The 23,581-nt window shown below is 42.0% G+C and overlaps 2 protein-coding genes across 2 annotated transcripts in view; one reads left to right on the top strand and one right to left on the bottom strand.

Moving 5' to 3' along the window:
* LOC142760935 (phosphatidylinositol 4-phosphate 5-kinase type-1 gamma-like) overlaps positions 1-19,812 on the bottom strand; it is an 87,422-nt gene extending 67,610 nt beyond the window's left edge. The window contains exons 1-6 of the mRNA XM_075864114.1: positions 19,648-19,812; positions 7,325-7,353; positions 5,692-5,757; positions 5,443-5,573; positions 4,856-4,973; positions 4,285-4,437 (exon numbers count right to left, since the gene is read on the bottom strand). Coding sequence (XP_075720229.1) covers positions 4,285-4,437; positions 4,856-4,973; positions 5,443-5,573; positions 5,692-5,757; positions 7,325-7,353; positions 19,648-19,729 — 579 coding nt within the window. The 5' untranslated portion in view covers positions 19,730-19,812. The remainder of the gene's footprint in view (positions 1-4,284; positions 4,438-4,855; positions 4,974-5,442; positions 5,574-5,691; positions 5,758-7,324; positions 7,354-19,647) is intronic.
* Positions 19,813-20,228: 416 nt separating this feature from the next.
* TJP3 (tight junction protein 3) overlaps positions 20,229-23,581 on the top strand; it is a 78,631-nt gene continuing 75,278 nt past the window's right edge. Inside the window, exon 1 of the mRNA XM_075864130.1 lies at positions 20,229-20,302. The gene's annotated coding sequence lies outside the window, so the exon portion shown is untranslated. The remainder of the gene's footprint in view (positions 20,303-23,581) is intronic.

Consider the following 23,581-nt stretch of genomic DNA (forward strand, 5'->3'; position numbering starts at 1 on the left):
GAGCAGGCAGAGAGTGTATAGTAGAGCCCATGCTAGTGGAAGGATAGCCATGCTTAGTCATTTCTATGGGAGCAGGTTCATCCTTACATGACTGCCTGCTCCCCTCTCATGCACTCTACTGCATAATTACTTTTTGCAAATAGTTTTGCTAAACCATTTTCCTCATCATTCTCATGTAGCACAGATGTGGGAATACCTACAGAGGACAAAATAATTAAATAATTAACAAGTTAAATAACATTAAGCAAGCAACACCCCCCTTCCAATCAGAGACACCACTATAAATACCTCTCACCGGACGGACAGTGATTATGTATCTTCTGTCCCCAGCATAGAAACCCTATTTTCTTTGTGGTAATTTTTTTTGGGATTCCGAATGTCCATTCCACAATATTTTCCTTCAGCTCTAATCTTCTGATGTGTCCAGTAATCGTGGCAGCGGTCTGAAATCTGGAGCAGCAGTGTCTTGCTGCCGTGGCACAGAGGACTGGGTCTCATGTGTGAAGTAGCAGCTTATTGCGGACCTGGTTTCAACGGTGTGGGCAGATTTCCACTACAGTGTACGGTACAGTCCCGGACTGGAAGGGTCACTGAGCGCTGCGGCGTCACCGGAAGGGACGTTGCAGACACCAGCATTCACTTAAAGGGCTGCAGAATTCCCAGATCACCACACTTTGCCGGGCAGCCGGGCCGGTCATCTGTTAGAGTATACACACTGTTTTTTGTGCAACGTTTAATGCCAGAAGTGTTCTGGACAGGGACTTTGCTTGATTTCCATAGTAGGAGTGTGCTGGTCATGAATGTATTGTCCTGTCATTTTTTAGGTGCTCTGGATTCAGGACAGGTTTGTGCGCCTTCTATAAATGCCAGGACTGTCCTGGCTACAAGTTCCTGGTTGTTCCAAAGGTGCTCTGGACTAGAATGGCTGCGATGCTCCCAGGATTGTCTTTTAGCAAGAGTGTGTGGTAGATTCTCTGGTATAGGGTTTCCTGTTTAAATGCATGGGGGTACCGCACCAGTGTCTGGTATTATTATCCATGTTCTATTATGTTGGATTTTGGCTTCTAGATGTCCATCGATCCGTCTCTGGGAGGAAAAAGAAAAAAAGAAAATTGCATCATAGACGGTGTTTAATACGATCAGTCTCTGCCGGATAACAATGTCTCAGACATCCGAGATTCTGCCATGCCACCCGGGTCTTCAAAGGATTAAGAAACAAGAATGGTCTGCTCCTAATGATTTACGTTGCAACTTCCTTGAAACTGGCGTCCAGAAGTCTCGTTTTATTAAATATCGCCCTTTGTGGGACAAGGCTTCAATGCATCATTTTCGATTCTCACCCTTCAAAGTCGACCAGACTGTTTAGATTTTAATACAAAAAGGTTCTGGAACCCCCTTAGTGAATCTAAAAGAAGTTACATCTCCACATCCTCTATAGCAACAGAAACACAAAAGGCTCCTTTGGGCAAGGGAGAGGAGGTCCTTTCCGAGCGTTCGTCAGAATTGAAGTCATCAGGGTTCCGCAGAAAAAAAAACAAAAAAAAAAAACACACGCTTCAACATCCTTTAAGAAGGACCTCTCAGCTTTCAAGAAAGAATTCTGCTGCCAAGCCCCACCCTGAGTAAGGTAGAGGGAGGCTTGCGGTTTTATTTATTTTTGTAGATTGGCAAAGATCTTGCATTGAAGGAGGGTAAGTCATTGAACTTTGGCCCCTCCTCCTAAGAGGTTCATCATAAACCGAAATCTCAACTAACAAGTTTTGCGCCTACTTCAACAGTTTCTTCAAAGAGGGGCTCCAGAAGAAGTGCTTCCTATAGAACAAGTTCTAGGAGTCTATTATGTTGTTTTAGTGGTTCCCAAGCAAGAAGAACATTTTTGTTATCGATTTGAAGCACCTAAAATCAGTTCTTGCAGCCCTTGATATTCAAGATGGAGAGCATAAAGTCGGTCATGGCAATCCTTCAGGAAGGCGACTGTATAGCTACACTAGACCTCATGGACACCTACCTGCATAATCCGATTTTAAGAAGTGACAAGAAATTTTTTATTATAATGATCAGGTGGAACCAGTTGATACAGCACCTACAGATTACCGGTCTACCTTATGGCTTGGCATCAGCACCAAGGGTATTCACGAAGATAATCGTAGTTCTGGCAGCCCCTCAAGGGTAATCTTAATGGCAATGTACTTGGACGACTGGTTGATCAAGCCATTCACAGAAACCCAGCTAGTACAGTTGCAAGAAAAAGTGAACATATGGAATTACCTGGATTTCTGCACGGTTTTCTAATAAAATGTGGTCAGATTGGGTTTGCTTATAATTGTAACAATCTAACTAAATGAATAACACAGAGGTGTACTGTTCATGTATTTTACAGAGCACATTAAGTAAACATCCACAGTGCAACAAGAAAAAGTAAATGAACTTCTGTGTTATTGACTTTTCTAAGAGCGTATCGGCAAAAGAGGTTTTAATTAAGTAGTGGAGATTGGAAGTGTGGGTTTAAATGGTGCTTCTCATTAAAGGGGTTATGTGGGGGCCAAAAAAGTATTAGCAGTGTACTTACTGCAGTATGCGAGTACGCTCACGAATATACATTCTGGTCCCCAGTCACTCTGATTGAGATTTCCAGAGATTGCCGGGGGATTGGATGTCTAGTTGCACAGCCTTCTTCGATGATGAAATGACTCTTCGTCATGGGACCGATCCTGCTGAACTCTATGGACTATTAGGCTATGTTCACACGCTGTGTTTGCAGACGTTTTTCGGGGCGTAAACGCCTCCAAACATTTGCCCATTGATTTCAAGGTGAAAAACTGCATTTTGTTCATACAGGGTTTGTTTGTTTTTTACGCGGAGGTTTGAAAAAATAGCGTGTAAAAAAAATGCCCCGTAAAAAAAAGTGCATGTTATTTCTTGAGACATTTGAGCAGTTTTTCATGGTGTCAATAGTAAAACCGGCTCCAAAAGTAGCGCATCGAAAAAAAACGTTTGATGCTTTAAAAACAGCTGAAAATCAGAGATGGTTTTCCCTTGAAAACCGCTCCATATTTTACAGCAGTTTTTACTTTAGCGTGTGATCATACTCTTCGGTATTAGGCTATATGAGCCTCTGTTGCAAATTCCATGAGTATTGAGTGCTATTCTTCCTATCAAAGTAACTAAACTTTGACAGAAACCGATGGACCCATCGCACAACAGATCAGGTGCTGCATTGTGGTTACCATTGTGAATGAAGCCAACAACACCGTTGCGAACAGAGCCTAAAACAACTTCTTAAGATATTATAGATAGTTACTGAAAATCAAAGGGTAACTAAACTTTTAAAAAACTGGACATATAGTGACATCTTAGAAGTTTTAAAATCGGTGGGGACCGAGGATTGAGACCCCCACAGATCGCTAAAACGAAGTGGCAGAAGTGATTGCTTGAGCGCTGTGCCGCTTCGTTTCTGATCAGCATTCCTCAGAGCAGCGTACGGGCTCAATAGAAAGTCTATGAGTCTGTACACAGCTTGCTTCCGAGGAAAGCCGATCAAACCCGAAAGATTCTGCTGCTTTGTTTTAGTGATCGTGGGGTACTCCGTGCTCGGACCCCCATCGATCAAATCTTGTGACATGTCAAAAGCTTGAAATTTTAGTTCTCTTTAGAGAAGTGAAAAGTGAAATGTAAATTGTTCTTTATATTTTTTTAATGACCGCTTGAAAGTGTTTAAGATTAATAGGGGGAATGACATATACATTTTAAAAATCTATATTTGTCGCTATCAACTTCAGAAAGAATTCTGGAGATCTTCTGACTGCCTGGTCTAAACTAACACAGCTTAGTAAATCTGCACCAATGTGTTTTGGTTAATTAAAGTGTGACACTGAATGTATGCTTCAGATCTATGCAGCTGTCACATATACTCTAAGTGGTAGTCCTTTTTTTATTTGCGGGATCCTCTTGGAGTGAAAGATGTAGTAAAATGCTTTTCAATGCGGGAACAAACATACAAAAAAAAAAGTTCCGATGTATACGGTCCCGAACGTATACCAAAAGGACATTCATTTCCGTTCCAAATACGGTTTATTGCGATGAGACTTCATTGGCACACGTCTGCTAACAGAATAAAACAGTGAAAGGAACGGAGGTTTATTTTCTGTTCCTTTTTAGTCTATGCTGACTAAGGAGCGTCTGACATCGTAAAATACCGTGATGAACATCTCAGCAGAAGAAAACAGCTTTAACAAAAGTATGAAGAGTTTCTTTTTAATGACTGGAAATTTATGATTTACATACCATGTAATATCCAGGAAGAAGTTTCTGTAGGAACTCCGCTTCTTTATGCATAACGGTCTTGATAATAAATTCATCATCGCTGGTGACATAAAAGAGAGATCCACTTGCCCCAGGATTGGAAAGCTCAATAAGAGGTTCATTACAAAGAGAATACTGTGAATTAAAAAGCAGTAGAACAAATGAAACCAGGCTTTGAACAAGGAGATGTTTGTCGAATGTACACATGACCATTTTATTAACCAAGTTCCCTTCTTTTTATGACTGCCCACAGCAAAATAAGTAGGGAGACAAAAAATCATGCTATACCCACCATATCAAGATAGGATTACCAAAAAAGACTACACCCCTCATCAGAATGGAAGGAAAATGGACATGCACTACCATTCTCAATCTGCTACTAAAGGAACGTTTATTAATATCACAAGAGGTCGAGGAGAACACATCAAATTTGAATTACCAGTGTATGTTATTATGCCCCCCATTTCTTCAATGCATCAGCAAAATTGTAACACATTTTATTCAGAGAGAGACTACTTCTATAAATATTCTTGGAATTAAAGGTCGCACTTACCAAATAGTCATCTGGGCGTATTCCAAAGAGTTCTCGAAAATATCGGAAAGCCACAGGGGCATATGTCTTAAAGCGAAAGTCTGGGTAATGATGGGCAGGAGTAAGATTACTGCCTTCACTGAAAGTTAACCAAAATGAGTTAAAGTCTTTTTTTAAATTAAATGTATGTGTTTAATTTTTCCAAATTGTCATTTATTAAAGATTTTATTTTGTTTTTGCACTGCAGCTTCTATGTATCCACTATACATAGAAGCTGCAGAATGCTGAGGTAAGCCAAATCTGTCAGTCAGTTTTACTAACCGCACTCCTGTGTGTCTGGAACACAAAATATATCCCGAATACCCATCAAATCTAAGTTCATAAACTTAGAGTTGACTGATTCGAATTTTAGTGGCTTTCTGCAGCTTCTGTGTATAATGGATACATAAAAGCTGTGGTGCCAAAACAAAATCCTAAATTTTTAAGAAAAGTCTATTGAAAAAAAATATGTATATAAAACACATACATTGATAGAAAGGTTTAGATGGCGTTTAAGATTAATGAGAGGTCTTGTGAAAGCCATCAGACACTAAAGTCATTCTCCTCACCTAGGAAAGAATATGCTCTCAACTACGTAGAAATCTTGCATTAGGACATCCCTCTCTGGTTTGGAACTTAGATTGCCTACAGTATATCCAATACCCAATTGAATGGCACCTTTTAACGTAGACGATGTGGTCTGTAAAAAAAAAAAAAAAAAAAAAAAAAAATTACTTATTTGAGGTTAGTAAAACATTACAGAGGTCCATAGCTTAAATGTAAACTATTGACCTTACTATAGAAAAATAAGAACTAACCTTTTTATAGGTGGTTTCTCCTGAGGCATCAACTCCACGGTGCCCAATTTTTTTACCAGCTCCTGGCTGCCCAGAAAAGAAAAGAGACTTATTACAAGGCAAAGGTAATAAAGCAGCTAACAAGCATGACTCGAAAGTTTCAATCAGATTTTGTATGGACATCTTTCTCCAACCAAGTGATATGTATGTCAGAATAGTGTCCTCACTGCTGGACATTTTTCTTGTATAAAACACTTCACTGGAGAAGAACTGCCTTTAGTATTGCTGAAAGAGTTAATCTGTCCTGGGGATCAGGATCAATAGGACCTCATAGAGTAATAAAAAAAAAAACAAAAAAAAAAAAACACCAATTTGAAATCTTCTTCGGCTTCTCCTTCTACATCCTACTAATCAAACTATTTTTATTGGATCGTACTTGGTTATGATGGGTATACATTAACGGGACAGACTTTCTGCCTGCATTGTTACACAGATGCAAATCCAATAGCATATTAGAAATAAGTGCACGCGTACGGTCAGGTCCACATGAATTTCAGGCTGGAGGTTCACTTTGTAGAACGACAGTCAGTTTGACTCACTGTCTTATATTAAAAGGAACAGACACCTTTAACTTATGGCACGTAGTCGATGCTTTATGAAACAAGCCAGTTTGGTGCACAGCTACAAAGCATGTAAATGAAGCAGCCTAGTGGGACAACATGGCCACAACCACAGCCCCTTTGTAAGAAAGGTGATCATCAAGTAGCCACGTGGCTCATCTGGGGAAAACAGCGGATCAGCCCCATCATTACACACAGGTAAGTGTTTGCCGAGTCGCAGGTAGCAGTGTCCGCTGGCTTAAGTTCCTTAGGGCATCTAATAGACAAATCCAGTTGTCACTTATTCAAAAATGGTGGCCACAAAAAAAAATAAAAAAAAAATACAAAAAATAAAAAACGGTGATATATAAGCACGTTAAAAAAAATAAAAAAATAATTCAAATTATAACATCTTTAAATCTAGTACAGGGAAAGCCTAACTCCTAGTCTGTAAATCCGGATAATCCAACATGCAAATAGCCTCATGCTGGAATTTAGCCGCAGGTCTATAGTGACTCCACAGCAGGACCTATAGATCACAATTAAGTACCTGATGCAAGTGGTAGTGTAAGGCTGGATTCACACGAGCATGTTCGGTCCGTAAAGGACGCAATGTATTTCGGCCGCAAGTCCCGGACCGAACACAGTGCAGGGAGCCGGGCTCCTAGCATCATAGTTATGTACGATGCTAGGAGTCCCTGCCTCGCTGCAGGACAACTGTCCCGTACTGTAATCATGTTTTCAGTACGGGACAGTAGTTACACGGAGAGGCAGGGACTCCTAGCATCGTACATAACTATGATGCTATGAGCCCGGCTCCCTGCACTGTGTTCGGTCCGGGACTTGCGGCCGAAATACGTTCCGTCCTTTACGGACCGAACATGCTCGTGTGAATCCAGCCTTAATGCGCATGTATTGTAGCTGTAGCCACTGGGAAGCAGGCAAGTACATATGTGTATAGGTGCGCAATCTGTTGGCAGTCCCAAGTATGATGGATTGTTGGAATTCAACTATATATATATATAGCAAGTGAAAAAGCATTACAACGTTCTTACCTCTGAAGCTGCTCTCTTTTCAATTACATCTATTAATAAAGAAAATATATACACTTATTAGAGTGTTATCTGAACACAACTGAAGAAAACTAATTTTTGAAACAAAATTGGTATAACTTGATAATAAACAGCTATCTTCCCTGGTTAGTGACACCACCAATAGTATAAAAGGTGACCAGAAGGAGGTTCACACGGCATATTTATTATTAAAAAATAAAAAGTTTTCAATCAGTGGGTTTCATGCAACTTTCTAAATACTTTTCATTAAAAATTATTTTTACTTTTTGAGATACAGCTGCTTTGTATTCTGTATACAGAACAGCTGTATGGTGAGCGAAGACCTGAATCCGTCAGGTCAGCGGCACTGACCGGCTCAGTCAAAGTGGGTCCTGCTTTCATAACCTAGAGGTGATCGGTAACCGCTCCATCCTGAGTGTCAGACATGTAGTACCCGCTTTCACTAAACCTGTTAGTGCCAATGATCTGACTGATTCAGGACAGCGCACCATACCACACAAAACTGTTACTAGTTAGCATTTCCCATATGTCTTCTTTAGATCTGCATGGTTTTTTGAAAGTCCTTTGGTTTTTCTAAGACGTTACAAGGCTTATAACTTTAGCAGCAATTTCTCACATTTTGAAGAAAATTTCCAAAACCTATTTTTTTAGGGACCAGTTCTAAATTGGCTTTGAGGGCCTTGTATATTAGAAACCCGCCATAAGTCACCCCATTTTAAAAAGTCAACCCCTCAAAAACAGCATTCAGAAAGTTTTTTAGGTGCTTCACAGGAATTACAGCAAAGTGGAGGTGAAATTTACAAATGTAATTTTTTATTAAGAAAATCCATTTTAATTACGGTATTTTTTTTCTGTAACACGGAAAGTTTTACCAGAGAAACACAACTCAATATTTATTGCCCTGATTCTGCAGTTTTCAGAAATATCCCACATGAAACCAAAACAAAGGCAACACCCCTAAAAAGAGACCATTTTATTAACTACACCCCAAAGGACTTTATCTAGGGGTATAGTGAGCAATTTTACCCCACAGGTCTTTTGCTAAATATATTGAAAACCGGGCGTGAAAATAAAAATTTAGATTTCTCATAAAACTTTGTTTTAGCGCAGATTTTTTTAATTTAAAAAAAAGAGGAGAAAAGGCACCCCAACATTTGTAAAAAAAAATATTCTACCGAGTACAGCAATACCCCATATGTTCTCAGTTATTGCTCCTTGGACACAGCAGATATCAGAAAGGAAGGAGCACCATTTGGCTTCTGGAGTTGAAGTTTTGCTGTAATGGTTTTCGTGTGCCATGTCGTATTTGCAAAGCCCCTGAGAGGCCAAAACAGCGGAAATCCCCCAAAGTGACTCCATTTGGAAAACTACACGGTATTATGAGTATTTTCACCCCACAGGTTTTTTTTGCTGTATTCATTTGAATTAGGCCTTATTCACACTGACATGTCAGTTTTGCGCACGCAAAAAACGCTGCATTTTGCGCACGCAAAAGGTCCGTGTGGCATCAGCATATGACGCGTGGCTGCGTGATTTTCACGCAGCCGGAATCATTATGACACTCTGAATTAAAACAGAAAAGCACCTCGTGCTTTTCGGTTTGTAAACATAAAAACATTCATTCTTTTTACTACTGTTGCGCGAATCATGCGCGGCACCCGGAAGTGCTTCCGTGTGCGATTTGCACGCACCCATTGACTTCAATACACTGCGTGAAATTCACTGACAATCTGAACGGCCCCATTCATTAACATAGGTCCGTGCAACACGCGTGAAAATCACGCGCGTAGCACGGACGAATAACACGTTCGTGTGAATAAGGCCTTAGGCAGTGAAAAATGAAAACTTTTTTTTTCCAATGTTGGATTTTTTTAAATTTCCACAAGGAAAAAAAAGCAGAAAAAAAGTTCGCTAAAATTTGTAAAGCAATTTCTCCAGAGTATGGCAATACCCAATATGTGGTAGTAAACTGCTGTTTGGGCACGTGGCCGGCCTCAGAAAGGAAGAAGCACCATTTGGCGCTTAGATTTTACTGGATTGCTGCTGGGCTCATGTCACATTTGCAAAGCACCTGAGGTACCAGAGTACAGTGGAAACCCCCAAGAAGTGACTCCATTTTGGAAATTACACTCCTCAAGGCATTTATCATTTGCCTGGACATATGATCCAGACTGTTCTCCCGAAATAGTCGTTAAAATAACAGCCAGTTTGCGGAATCGGGGAGAAGCAGGATCCCGACCTGGTCCCCCTGCACTCAATTGTATCTGCGTTCAGCGCTTTACCAGTGATGCAGGTGAAGCGAGAACGTCATCGCGTCGCCTGCATCCTTCCGCTGGAGGACAGCGTGGGAATGGGGGCAAGTGAGTATTTAGCATTTATCTTATTTAGTAGGCACAGTTAATGGCACAAACTCCATGGCAGATAGGGGGCACTATCTACAGGACACATGCGGTTATCAATTTTGAACCTCCATGTGCCTCACATTAATAGTAATTTATGCAATCAATCATGTACCTCACACATTACAATAATGATTATAGTAAGTGATCACATCAAGTTAATTACTATTAATGTGAGGCACATGGAGGTTCAAAATAGATACCACCATGTGCCTCAGATCAAAAAACGGAATGACTTTATATTTTAGTGTTTTGTTTTTTTTTAGTGCTGCCAAAATAAGGTTTTGGTATCGAGAATCGCGATACTACACTGCATTCTGTGTCGAAATTACCCAGCATTTACAGTAGCAGCAAAGTGAATGAGATTTAGAAAATCTCATGCCCACGCTGCCCACAGAGCAGTTTTGCATGCCTTTTTTTTTTTTTTAAGCCAAAACCACAATTGGATCCAAGAGAGACGACCTATAAGACCTTTCTTTATAGATTTCTTCTGTTTAGGTTCCATCCCTGATTTTGGCTTAAAAAAGAAAACCGGATGCAACATCTGCACTGTGGGAACCCAGCCTTAAAGTCCAAATTCTGGTATTGTGACAACCCTAATTTCACATATACTAACTTGAGATGCATTAGTTTTAAAGAGGTCCTATCACCCCTCCTGACAGATCTGTTTTAGTATAATACTTGTATTCGCCATGAACTAACAATTTTGGTACATATTTTCTTAGAACTCTGCATTGTGCCGTTCTTCCTAGAAATGTATGAATAAATTAACAACTGGGTGTTACCATTCCCCTTGTCAAAGTGGCACGCCCCTACTGATTGGGCACTGTCAGACTGTGTGAAGACACACCCAACCGGTAACACCCTGTTGTCAATTTGTTCATAAATTTCTAGGAGGAATAACAGAGGAACAGCACAAAGTAGGGTTCTAATAAAAGATGCTGCAGAATTTTCATTTCATGGGGAATACAAGTATTTACTAAAACCGATAGATCAGGAACTCTTCATTGATCCCATCCTATACACATACAAATGCTGAATTAGTATGACACAATCCCTGGTATTACGTAATGAAGCTACCTCGCAAAAATGTTCTCAAGCTTCTTTTCACACGCCCGAATACTAGCGAAAGAATTAACATTACGTTGAATCATCTGCTCTGGAATGAATATGCATAGAAATACACTTCATTTGTTCCTTTATTGAACCCCCGTTATTGCCCTCTGCCCATAAGCAGAAGAGAGCAGATGAGAGGGATTAGACGAGAACAGATTTAGGAGGGGAAGTTCAGGATGACAGTGGCTGGATTTAGTATCAGGAAGGAGGGAGGATGAAAGATTAATGGGCTGATGACATCATCTCTGTATACAATCTGTATGCTCTGCTAAGACGAATGTGCAGAGAGCAAGCTCTGCTGCCCAGGACCTGTACAACACAACACTAAATAAACCCACCAGCCATTAGACTAAAGTCTACTTTCTACTTCCTCACATGGTAAACATTTGTGGGATACTGGGACTGGAGATGAAACCTGGCGTTGTGTTTTACAGCTTGTACTTCACTATGCTGGGGCTAGAGACACCCCACAGTAACAACTGCTGGGGTCAAACATTTTGAAGCCATTTTTATCCAGATCTATTCATTTATTTTGCTCCTAGAAGACTCCCCTCTCAGCCATGTATACTAACAAAAAGTGGTGAGGGTGGAACAAAGCCTCAAATAGGGAAAAGGACAAAGCTACCCAAAGTATAGGTTATCCAAACTTAAATGTAAGGGAAAACACTGCTAAAATGCGTCACATGAGTTTTGCGTGTTCAGTCTTACACGTTACCATTCCACTACTTAAAAAGGTTCCAAAAACCTATTTTCAAATACAGTTGCTATAAAGAGAATCTCACTGGAGGACCCACCATGTCCATGGGCAACATGTAATGCCCAATATCCCACTTTGGTAGGTAAATTGTTAGCGAGATGCAGGGGGCTCCCTTTTTCAGCCAGTACGGAAATTAATTCCACAGCATGTCAATTTATGCTGCGTTTCTTTGTGGCGTAATCTCAGAAATTAAGCTGCAAAAAAAAATTTGAAATATAAAATCATACTTATCCAGAACGCTTGCCTTCTTCCTGCAGTCCAGCCCCCTGGGATAACATTTCATCCCATGTGACCGCTGCAGCCTATCATTGTGGCAGGCCGGATTGGACGTCAAAGGAGGGAGTACTTATGAGCACTTTTTTACGCAGCGGAAATCCAGTCTGAAAGACGGAACCACAATGTGGTGAAATTTTTCGGACGGAAGGTGCTGTGGGTTCCAGGTCGGATACGCTGCGTGATTTTTACACAGCGTATCCGACCCATGGGAACTTGGCCTAATAGTTCCTGCCAAAGGCAGCCTATCAGTCTTACACCAACAGGCATTATAAACTACAATATAGCACTGCAGCGTACTACGTAGACGAACAATAGCATTGTAAAAGCCCAAAGTGGGACTAAAAAAAAAAAAGTTCATAAAATGTTCCAAAAATAAGAATTAAAAGTTAAAAAAGAAATACAAAACATTCTATATGCCTTAGAAAATGCTTAGTTATAGAAAAGGATGTTAGAATATAAAAAAAGTACACATATTTGGTATCGCCACAACGGTGTTATTTATTCTGCAGTTACCACTTTAAAAAAATAAATAAAATAAATAAATGGCGGAGCTGCATTTTTTTTGTTCCCAAAAAAAAAAAAAAAGCAATAAAAGTTAATCAATAAGTCCCATGTACCCCAAAATAGTTAAAAAAAAACGACAAGTCGCCCTTCAAAAGACAAACTCTCAGAGCTCCAACGCTAGCAAAAAAACAAATAGTTATGTGGCATCACAAAAGCTATTTACTAAAAAAATACGGAAACTCAAAAAAAAAAAAAAAAAAAAAAAATAAAAAAATAGTTACAGCAATACCAAATTTATGTGGTATTTTTATGTTATCAGAATGACCCGCACAATAAAGTTATGTTATTTATACCTCATGGTGAACACTGCAGAATCAAAGTCTTAAGGGTATGTTCACACGGCCTATTTTCAGACGTAATTCGGGCGTCTTACACCTCGAATTACGCCTGAAAAGACTGATCCATTACGCCTACAAACATCTGCCCATTGTTCACAATGGGGTTACGATGTTCTGTGCAGACGAGCTGTAATTTTACGCGTCTGTCAAAAGACGGCGCGTAATAAGACGCCCGTGTCAAAGAAGTGCATGTCACTTCTTGGGACGTTTTTGGAGCAGTTTTTCATGGACTCCATTCATTGAAAAACGAGAGTACTTGCAAAAATGTCTGAAATTCAGGAGCTGTTTTTGCCTGAAAACAGCTCCGTAATTTCAGACGTCATTTGTTAAGACGTGTGAACATACCCTAAAAAGCTGTGGCGGAAAAAAACGGTCACCTTCAGGGTATGTTCACACGCACTATTTTCAGGCGTAATTCGGGCGTTTTACGCCTCTAATTACACCTGAAAAAAACGGCTCCATTACGCCTAAAAACATCTTGCAATGGGTTTTACGATGTTCTCCAAAAACAGCTGCAAAAAACGCAGCATAAATCGCCAGTGGCTTCAAAAACTTCTGAAAATCAGGAGCTGTTTTCCCTTGAAAACAGCTCTGTATTTTGAGACGTTTTTGACTCAGCGTGTGAACATACCCTCATTCTAAACTTAAATTTTATCAGTATTCGGGCTCGTTCAGACGAGCGTGATCCTCGTCCGTGTGCTGTGCGTTGAAATAACGCACAGTACACAAACCCATTGATTTCAACGGGGCTTTTCACACATGCGTGAATTTTCACGCAGCGAGTGCCCGTTGCGTGAGACTCACTGCATGTCCTTTTTACACACAGCCTTAGGCCTTGTTCACACAGTTTTTTTTGCAGGCGGAAAAATCTGCCTCAAAATTCCTTTAGGACTATTTGCAGCGTATTTTCTGGCTTTTTTTGGCTGCGGCATTGAGCGCTGCTGACAAAAAAAACACAGCAAAAACTGCTTTCTCTGCCTTCCATTGTTGTCAAATGGGAGGTCAGAGACGGAAACGCCTGAAGGGCATGACGTTTTTTTCCGCTCGCGGAAAAAAAAAATAAAAAATAAAAAATCACCTCCACATCCCATTGACATCAAAGGGAGGTGTTTTCTGCCTTTTTTGGCGTTGTTTTCGAATCCCAAAAATTTTTCAACGCGACCTTAGGGTGTATTCAGACATTCCGTTTGAGGTGTGGTTAAAACCGCATACATTTTTGCTGTGATTTGATGCATTTGTGCTTTTACTGCAACTGCATCAAATCGCAGTAAGACCGGATACGGGTCGGATACGCTGCGTAAAAATCACGCAGTGTGTCGGACATTCCATCCGGAAGAAGAAAAAAAATAAAAAATAAAAATGGCACCACATTTTGATACGACTTCTCTAACGGAATTTTCACTGCAGAAGAAAGCGCTCATACTTACCCCCTCTGTCTGCTCTCCGCGTAGTCCGGTCTCCTATGATGACATTGCAGGCCATGTGACGCTGTAGCCTGTGATTGGCTGTGGGGGTCACATGGGATGAAACGTCAGACCAGGAGGCCGGATTGCAGGAAGGAGGGCTTTCCAGGTAAGTATGATTTATTTTTGTGGGCGTAATCACTGACATTACGCTGCAAAAGTAGCAACACTTGGCTTTCTATTGCGGGATTTGCATCCCCATTTAATTCAATGAGGAAAACCCGCAACAGAGAAAACAAAAAGGCAGCATAAATTGACATGCTGCAGAATTAAATTCTGCACCACAGGTCAATTTATTAACGCCTACAGTGCGGTTTTTTTCTCGCAGCGTGGGCATGAGAGTGTTAAAATCTCATCCACTTGGCTGCTACTGTAAATGCTGTGGAATTTCCGCACAGAATTCCGTTGCGGAAATTCAAAAGCGTTTACGCTACGTGGGAACCAGGCCTTAGGGTTAAATGCGTGTCAGAGGCCAATGAGTCCAGCTCATTGACCGATTCAGTTGACAGCGCTGTTCCGCAACGTCTATGTACAGTAGATAGGAGCCGCAGAAGAGAAACAAAAAGGAACGTTTTTAATAAAAGTATTTTAGAAAATGCCTATTTTTACAAAATACATTAAAAAAAAATTATCGACAGGTTTTCATAGTCTTCAATGTGGCCTATTTTTAAAGGTATGGTCTCATAAATACAACCTCTCTATAATGTCATATTAGGTCATAGGAGTGTCTTAGAAGGGGGTCCCCAACTTATGAACCCCACTGTAGGAGACAAAAAGGTGGACCAAGTCTGTGGATTACATGGTTGGCCATTCATTTAAAATATGGCTGGGCGCTATTTTCACTGTCAAATTCGCTGTACTTGACGGTGGACACCCGAGAAGGGAGCAATAACGGTTCTGTAGGGCAGAACGCCCTGTATAGAAAGCAAATGAAAAATGGGGAGGGGCCCCTCTAAAGATTACCCTTCAGGCTAGCTTCAAACACACAGCATTTTTCCTAAACGCTATGTTTTTGTGGCAAAAACGTCCAGGCCAAACACTTGAAATCATTCGGGAAATATAAATAGCAATACAAACATGGCATTTTTTTCGGTGTCATTTATTTTTAGTTCGTGTGGCGTTTTTTAAAAATTACAGCAAGGCTGGCTTTGGTGTTTTTTCAGAATTTAGTGTCATTTTTCTGCCATAGACATACATGTTTTTGTTTTCATTTCTTTGCCGCTTTGAAAAACTCAAGCGTGTTCCGTTGCCTTATGGAGTTTTTGGCGCCATTTTTTATTTTTATGAAAAATCATGTGTTTGCATGAGGAATCTTTGTATCACATGTTCTTTGAATCACATGATTTGCAATGTGAAAAATGGCACCTAAAAAAAAAAAAAAACAAAACGCAGGTAGTAAAAACTAATTTGAAAAAAAAAAAAGGCTTCAAAAAAAATGTCCACGCAAAAAGTGTGTGTGTGAAGGAAGCCTGAAGATACATTCACACGAGCGTATTAGATTCACGTGAATCTGGTCCATTATGCATCCGTGTGCTGTGCGTGATTTTCACGCACCAATTGACTTCAATGGGCGATAGGTGCGTGAAAAACGCATCAATATAGGACATGCAGTGAGTTTTACGCAAGGGACTCTCTCTGTGTGAAAACTCACGCATGTGTGAGCGGCCCCATTTAAATCAATGGGTTAGTGTGCTGCGCGTGATTTCCCTGCGCAGCACACAGACGTTACTCACGTTCGCCTGAATGAGCCCTTAGGCGATGTTCACGTGGAATATTTTCAGGTGTATTTCGTTGTGTATTATGGGAAATGCACTGTGTAGTTCATACAAGGCGACATTTTATGGCACTGAATTAAAAAGCGCAGTGTAAAAAGACGCTTCAGGAAAAAAAATTAAAAAAATAAAGACGTGACATGTCTTAGCGTTTCACAAGCTCATTTTTCCCATTGACTATGTAAAAAAGCTCCGAAAATATACCTCAAAACACATTTCTAAAACGCTCGCATAATTGAAAAAGGCTTTCAAAATACACCTGGATTTCAGAGGCCGATTTCTCTTGCCGTGTGAACTGAATATCAAGGTCACCCTTGAAATAAAAGTCTAGCCAGTTGAGGACCGACCACTGTATATATACGGCGCAGGTTTAAGCTTGCTTCTCAACTGTTCAGGCAGCTAAAGGTCGGGTGCCCGGCAGTTCGAAGCTGCCAGGGACCGCTGGAGAAGTGGTTTTCACGGGTTTTGTCTTCTCTATACTCCCGTACACAACGCTTAATTAGCCCCTGCCTCTATTGGTCCTGGTGGTAATGTGACTGGTCACATGATCGTGGGGATAATGATAGGAGGCTGCTGCTGGGTCCAACGAGACCCAGCACAGCCCTAACAATGGCTACAACAGGGCTGATTTTCCCCATCATTGGGGGTGTTGTGCAGCCCCAATTAAAGGTGTTATCCAGCGCCATAAAATGATATGGCAATCATCCAAAAACTCGATATTAAGTAACTTACTAATATACTACGACTTACTAAAGTGTGCCTGTTCGCGGATTGAGAACAAAGTCCCGTGGCCCCGGAAGTCCTGCAGTTCATTCAGCAGGGATGACGCAGCGACACAAGCCCAAGAGGGTCCACCCGTGCCAGCAATTCACGTGACCACTAGGGGGCTGTCACAGCGATGCTATTGATGAAGTAAGCCAGCCCCCTTCTTCCAATCCGCTGTCTCGGCAGTACGCTACCAAGCTCATGCACAATGTGGGCAGGGATAGAGGAGCACAGGGGATAGAAGGGGATGCCGGGATCTGTCATTTTACAGTGCACGCTGAAACGGCAAGTCCCACCTTATTACCAAAAGTTAGCAAGCGGCTCTGGCATTACATCAGTGTGCTACAAGTAACCTAAGATGATGTTTTTGGCAGCTCAAACTACTAGTAGCCATGCATGAAGGTGTTTTCAGGTGGTTTTGTGGAATTTTTATTTTTTTTCGGGTCCTCTAGTGTAAAAAAAATTAAAATGAAATAAAGTCCCCCCTCCCCCCAAGTCCTTTTCTGACCTTTGAGGGACATGCCATAATAATTTTAAAAACAACAAATTAACCCCAACACCCCCCCCAAAAAAAGAAAAGTAGGAATTAGACCTACCGGTAATTGTATTTCCAGGAATCCATCATGACAGCACCATTACATCCCTCCCTGATTGAATTCTGATTTGTGCATTTAACATGTCAGTTATTATCCCTAGAAATAAAATAGGGTTGCATCCATCCTGGTGTAGTAATTGAAAAACACTGGCAAGGGGTGGTGGGAGGGGCCTTTTAACCTCTCTCTCTTCCTGTCCCTACAGAGGTCAATAGGGCAACCTCCTGTAGTGCTGTCATGAGGGATTCCTGTAAAAAATGCCCCCCCCCACCCCCGCTGTCAATCATTGACGTAACACTAGCCCTAACCCAATTACCCTATAGAGATGTAATATATCAAAAGTTACGGTAGAAAAAAAAAAGTCTTTCAGGGCAACACTATATTATATAAAAAAAAAAAAAAAAGGAGCAAAAATGTAACAATAGAATATGGTTTTTATTTTTTAAAACTAGAAGCCTAAAAGTGCTAAATATAAAATAAAAATAAAAGCTTAGTGGCTGAACCAACCAGAACCGGCTAGATATACAGATTACTGATTTCCCATTTTCAAAGAACGGAAGCCACTTTGGAAAACTATTAAATGTCTACAACGTTCTGAAATAATTTCATCTGTTGCTTTAAACAGAAACAACTCTTTGGCGTGGTTCATATATTGAGTTTTGAAAGTAGTTTTCATAGGTTTCTTTTTTACGTTCGGAAATAAGAATCTCTCTTTCTTATGGGAATTCAGTAAAAAGATGCTAAAACATTTTGCCCAGATCCGCTCTCCCATACGCCTTCCTTCATTAAAAATGCTAACGGACTGCAGTACGAATGGGAAGAGGGAGAGGAAATTCCTACATTTTGATAAAGACATATGGGTTAGAGGATTGAAGGCAGCTGTAAGTACACAACATCCAGAACTACACATAGGATTAGAATATGCAGGCACTCGTCATGTTTTAGGGTGCAGTCACACGGGGCATATGTGGCTTGTATCTCTGCTTCGCAAAAATATGCGGTGAAAAACTTTACAACGTCCAAATGGAAAAATGTTCCCAGAGGATTACATTGTAAGAAGGCAAATACGCCGCGTGTGACTGCACCCTTAGGCCACGTTCACACAGCAGTATTTTGGTCAGTATTTGTAAGATAAAGCCAAGAGTGGAACCTACACGGAGGAACATTGGCACCTCTTCAGTGTTAGGGTATGTTCACACGGCCTATTTACGGACGTAAATCGGGCGTTTTTGCCCCGAATTACGCCCGAAAATAGCGCCTCAATAGCGCTGACAAACATCTGCCCATTGAAAGCAATGGGCAGACGTTTGTCTGTTCACACGAGGCGTATATTTACGCGCCGCTGTCAAATGACGGCGCGTAAATAGACGCCCGCGTAGAAGAAGTGACCTGTCACTTCTTTGGCCGTAATTGTAGCCGCTATTCATTGACTCCAATGAATAGCAGCGCTAATTACGGCCGTAATTGACGCGGCGTTCAAGCGCCTGCACATGCCGGTACGGCTGAAATTACGGGGATGTTTTCAGGCTGAAACATCCCCGTAATTTCAGCCGTTACGGACCCCCGCCGTGTGAACATACCCTTACGGAGCCACTCCTGGTTGTTGCTTACAAATACTGAAGCAGAATACTGCCATGTGAAAGCGGCCCAGCGTTGAAGTTTTCTACAAGGGGTCTTCATGCACGAGACCCCTGTGTGCACCATAGAATCCTCCACTGAATGGGACTCTAAAACATAACCTAATGGGCAAACCAGTGCAACTGAAGGTCATAAGAAGCAGGAGAACATCTGAAGACACCGCTGCTCCGCTTCACTATACATGGTCCCGGACATGTCTTCAAGTCGGGTACTTCATTCCAAATGATAAAGAGGGACATGGTTATGTCATTCACTACAATTTGTAATACCCTTGTCCCTAAATCTCATACTTGTCAGCTAGAACAGAAGCTTATAAGAGAGATATACATATTAAGGAGATGGATAGATAGATGGGAGATAGATAGATAATAAATAGGAAATAGATAGGATAACATAAGGATTACATGGAGATGAACAGCTGTCTCGCCGTAAGTTTCATTCTGCCCGGTGCCGTGTGGGCCTCGCTTGCCATTTTACAGCTGGATCAATGCCCTTCCGTATTCCATGCCCCGATCTCCGGTATTTCTAACTTCCACCTGACGTACAGCCCCGGCATCACTGCATTCTCCCATGTTTATCGCTGCCGTCAACTGCTATACCCTCCAAGCCTAAATCCTGTCTCACCTTCACCAAGCTCTGCTGCGGACTCCCCGGCCGCCCGCGCCGGGCTCTCCCCGCACCCCTCTTCCTCCTCGGGCTCCTCCATCCTCTTCTATCCTCTATGCCGTTCTCTTGACAGCTTCGCCGGAGGTCTTGTCTCTTACGTCATTACGTAGTGCGGAGCTTTACATCACTAGTCAGGAGGGTTCCCTTTTACAATTGGGCGGAGTTTAGGAGCTCGTGACCGCCATCATTGCTATTGGCAAAAAACAAACAAAAAAAAACAGTTCCCGACAAAACAGAGAACGAGTTATTCAGTAGAAGCATAAAAAACATATTGGTGCGTGTGCTCTTATATAATTCCACATAATTCCAGGACTTGTGTAAAGTGTGCAATAACGTTAAAAAAAACTGAGTAATAAATCTGTACGTGTGACATTTTAAAATCCGTCTCTGTATATCTTGGGGTAAAGCGTTCTGGTGCCATTGATTGTTTGTGTAGCTTGTATTGTGTTAAAAGCGGCTCCGTAGTGAAAGGGTTAACGTGAATGTGCGCGTCCTCTATGGCACAGACAGGGTTAACCTGGCTGAGAGTCTCAGGCGATACCAGGAAATACACAGTGACTGGAGACACCTGTAGAGAGAGCGAGCAACTGCGGAGCTGACGGACCCTCGCCAGGTACGGAGACCACCTTTACCGTATACCTATCTGTATAGTCTACTGGTGCCCTCCCGGTGTGTCCGGCGATACTATTTGGGAGTGTGGCCACCCAGCTTTCCAAGAAACCGATAACTAGGAACGTATTTCTTGTGAATTTGTATTGAGGCGTGGGAATGCTTTTTAAGGTGCAGCAGATTTGTTGGGGTCACCTGATGCAAGCCGCATCTTTACGTTTGTTCGTGTATTATTTGCTATTCATTGGGAAGAAAAGGCTATCTTATCTTTATTTGTAGTATAGTTGAATGCAATCTAGTGTTCTCTGTTATCAACCACGTAACGCTGAGCGTAAGGGCTCATTCAAACGAGCGTATTTCTCGTCCGTGTACGTTGAAATAACGTGCAGCACAAGGACCTGTTGATTTCAATGGGGCTATTCAGACATGCGTGAGTTTTCAGGCAGCGAGTGCCCGTTGCGCGAGACTCCCTGTAGTGCTGCGGTTTCACGCACCTCGTCGCCCATTGAAGTCTATCGGTGCGTGAAAACCACGGACAGCACACTGACGACATCTGAGTGCGGTCTGCTTTTCTATGTATTTGATGCTTGAAACACAGAGAAATGTTAAAAATAAAAGTGCTTGCACAGACGTGAAAACGCATGCCACACGCCAAGAACACGGATACGCAATGGACATGAAATGTAGGAAAAATGGTGCGGTTTTTTTTAATGCGCAAATATCGGATACGCTTGTCTGAATGTAGCTTAATATTGTCAATGGGATTACAGATGAGAAATCCAGAAAATCCCTGCCCAAATGATCAATAATTCATCTCGCGTTTGTCCAGTTCTTGGTACCTCCATAAACCTAGATTTCCTAGTTTACTGCTTATTTCCACCTGTGGGCCCCTTAGTCGTGGGGCAGTGCAGTAAATCATGCCACCCTTCCCTTATGTACACCTCCTGTGGGCCCCCTAGTCGTTGGGCAGTGAAGTAAATCATGCCACCCTTCCCTTATGTACACCTCCTGTGGGGCAGTGCAGTAAATCATGCCACCCTTCCCTTATGTACACCTCCTGGTGGGCTCCTTAGTCGTTGAGCAGTGCAGTAAATCATGCCACCCTTCCCTTATGTACACCTCCTGTGGGCCCCCTAGTCGTTGGGCAGTGCAGTAAATCATGCCACCCTTCCCTTATGTACACCTCCTGTGGGCAGTGAGGTTGACCGCTCCACTTGAGAAGCTTTCCCTCCTTATGCAAATAGACTAGTTAAACAAAAGTTCCTGACATGCTGCGTGCCAAACCTATAGTTCTGAGACCACCTCCAATGTGATCCCACCCCTCAGACTGGGACTAGACCTAGACCTTTTTATCGCTCGCTACAAAATAAATCACAATGCATTGAGTAGCTTGAAATCGCTCCTGACAAGTGTGTAGCTCTGAAATCCCCAAACTATTGAATGAGTTTGTATGGACAGCGGTTTATCGCTCACTACAAACAAGTCTAGTCCCAGCCTTACTGTAATCTAAACTTCAGACTGGACTGGTACACTGACCCCCCTGTCTAACCTGCATGGTCACCTTTATCAATCCCAGTCTGAATACCATCTCCGTGCAGTTTGCTGTGCCCATTCTGTGCCTGCAGGGTGAGTTTCGGTGGAATGTTTATCAGGACATAACTAGTAAAACCAGCTGGGGAGGTTCTTTTCCCCGTGTTTCGCTGCCCTCCTGGTCATAAAAGTTTGCAACATAGTTTTATACTTTTTCTTATTTTTTTTTTTTATAGGTAACCACAGTAAATTGAATTGAGGAATTTGCTCTTGTTAAACTTTGGTTTAATGGGATTAGTTGAAAACTATTAGGGGAAAAAATGTCAAATGATACTTGTAGTTAACAATCTGATGGCATTATTATAAGACTATTGTAGAAGTGTGGCTTGTCACAGCCACCTGTACTTTCAGCAGTGACATGTCATACCTCCCAAAGATCGAAGGAGGGACAAATATTTTTTGAACTTTAAGCCACGCCTCTAGCCCCACTCCTAGCCCTGCCCAATCTGGAGGAGATCCCCCTGCAGGTCTCCTGGTCTATGCAGCGCGAACGGATCCCTAGCGCAGATGTGAACGGAGCCTTAGTTGTGTAAATCTTCTAGATCGTGTTTGAAAGCCATTGTATAATCTTCTTCAAAGTGAAAACCCAAGGCTCCCATATATTCCATAGCTAGGCATGTAAAGTAACTCTGACTCAAGGTAAGTTCACACACAGCAAATTGTTGCAGACATTTGAGACTGCTAAAAATCTGGACCATGCATCTGAACGGAGTTTGTAATAATCACGTGCTCATCCTGCGGAATGAATCCCATTCAGATGTATGGTCGAGATTGTTTAGTTGCAAGGAATCTGCTGCCTGTAAACCTGCCCTAAGCAACTTTTGCCCATATGCGTTATTTGTGTTAGTGGCACAACCATGTTTTACATTGTCGCCCGTTCATTTTAAAGGGAACCTGTCAGTAGGTTTGGAGCCGCTAAACCAACAACATGTCGCTATTCATGTGAGCAATGCACATTTGCTCGATGCCGCCGGAGTCCCCTCGGTAAGTTGTAATATACTTTACTAACCCCATTTTTATTGTGGGCACTAAACTCCAGCTGCATAACGATGTTCTGGTGGTTTAGTGTCTCCAAACCTACTGACAGGTTCCCTTTAATGGATGCTGTGTTTTAATACATGTGTGGCCACCTGCAATCGTAAGGCCTCATGCACACGACCGTAGTGTTTTTCTGGTCCGCAAATTCCAGGACCGTGTTCCGTGAAATGTCCTCCGCAGTTCATCCGTATGTAATCCGCAGTTCATCCGTATGTAATCCGCAGTTCATCCGTATGTAATCCGCAGTTCATCCGTATGTAATCCGCAGTTCATCCGTATGTAATCCGCAAAATGCGGATAAAAAAAAAAAAAAGCCTAGGTAAAACAGGATGACGACAGAACAAATTCCCGGTCGTAGCCTAGCAACACTTCCGCAAATCCGCCAACTGCGGTTGACACACCGGAGGTGTACCCACATTTTCCACGGGCCCATTGACTTCTATGGGCATGTCCGCATCGAATTTGCGGGCCATAATAAGACATGTCCTGAGTTTGTGCGGCACGGATTTGCGGACATGCGGGGACCCGTGAAAACACAGATAGTGTGTATGGGACCATAGAAATGAATGGGTCCGCAATTCTCCCGTGGATTTTCGGGGGAATTGCGGACGCAAAAACACGTTCGTGTGCATGGGGCCTTAGACGTCTATTATGG

Source organism: Rhinoderma darwinii, chromosome 1 (assembly GCF_050947455.1).
Source record: "Rhinoderma darwinii isolate aRhiDar2 chromosome 1, aRhiDar2.hap1, whole genome shotgun sequence".
NCBI classification, from domain to species: Eukaryota; Metazoa; Chordata; class Amphibia; order Anura; family Rhinodermatidae; genus Rhinoderma; species Rhinoderma darwinii.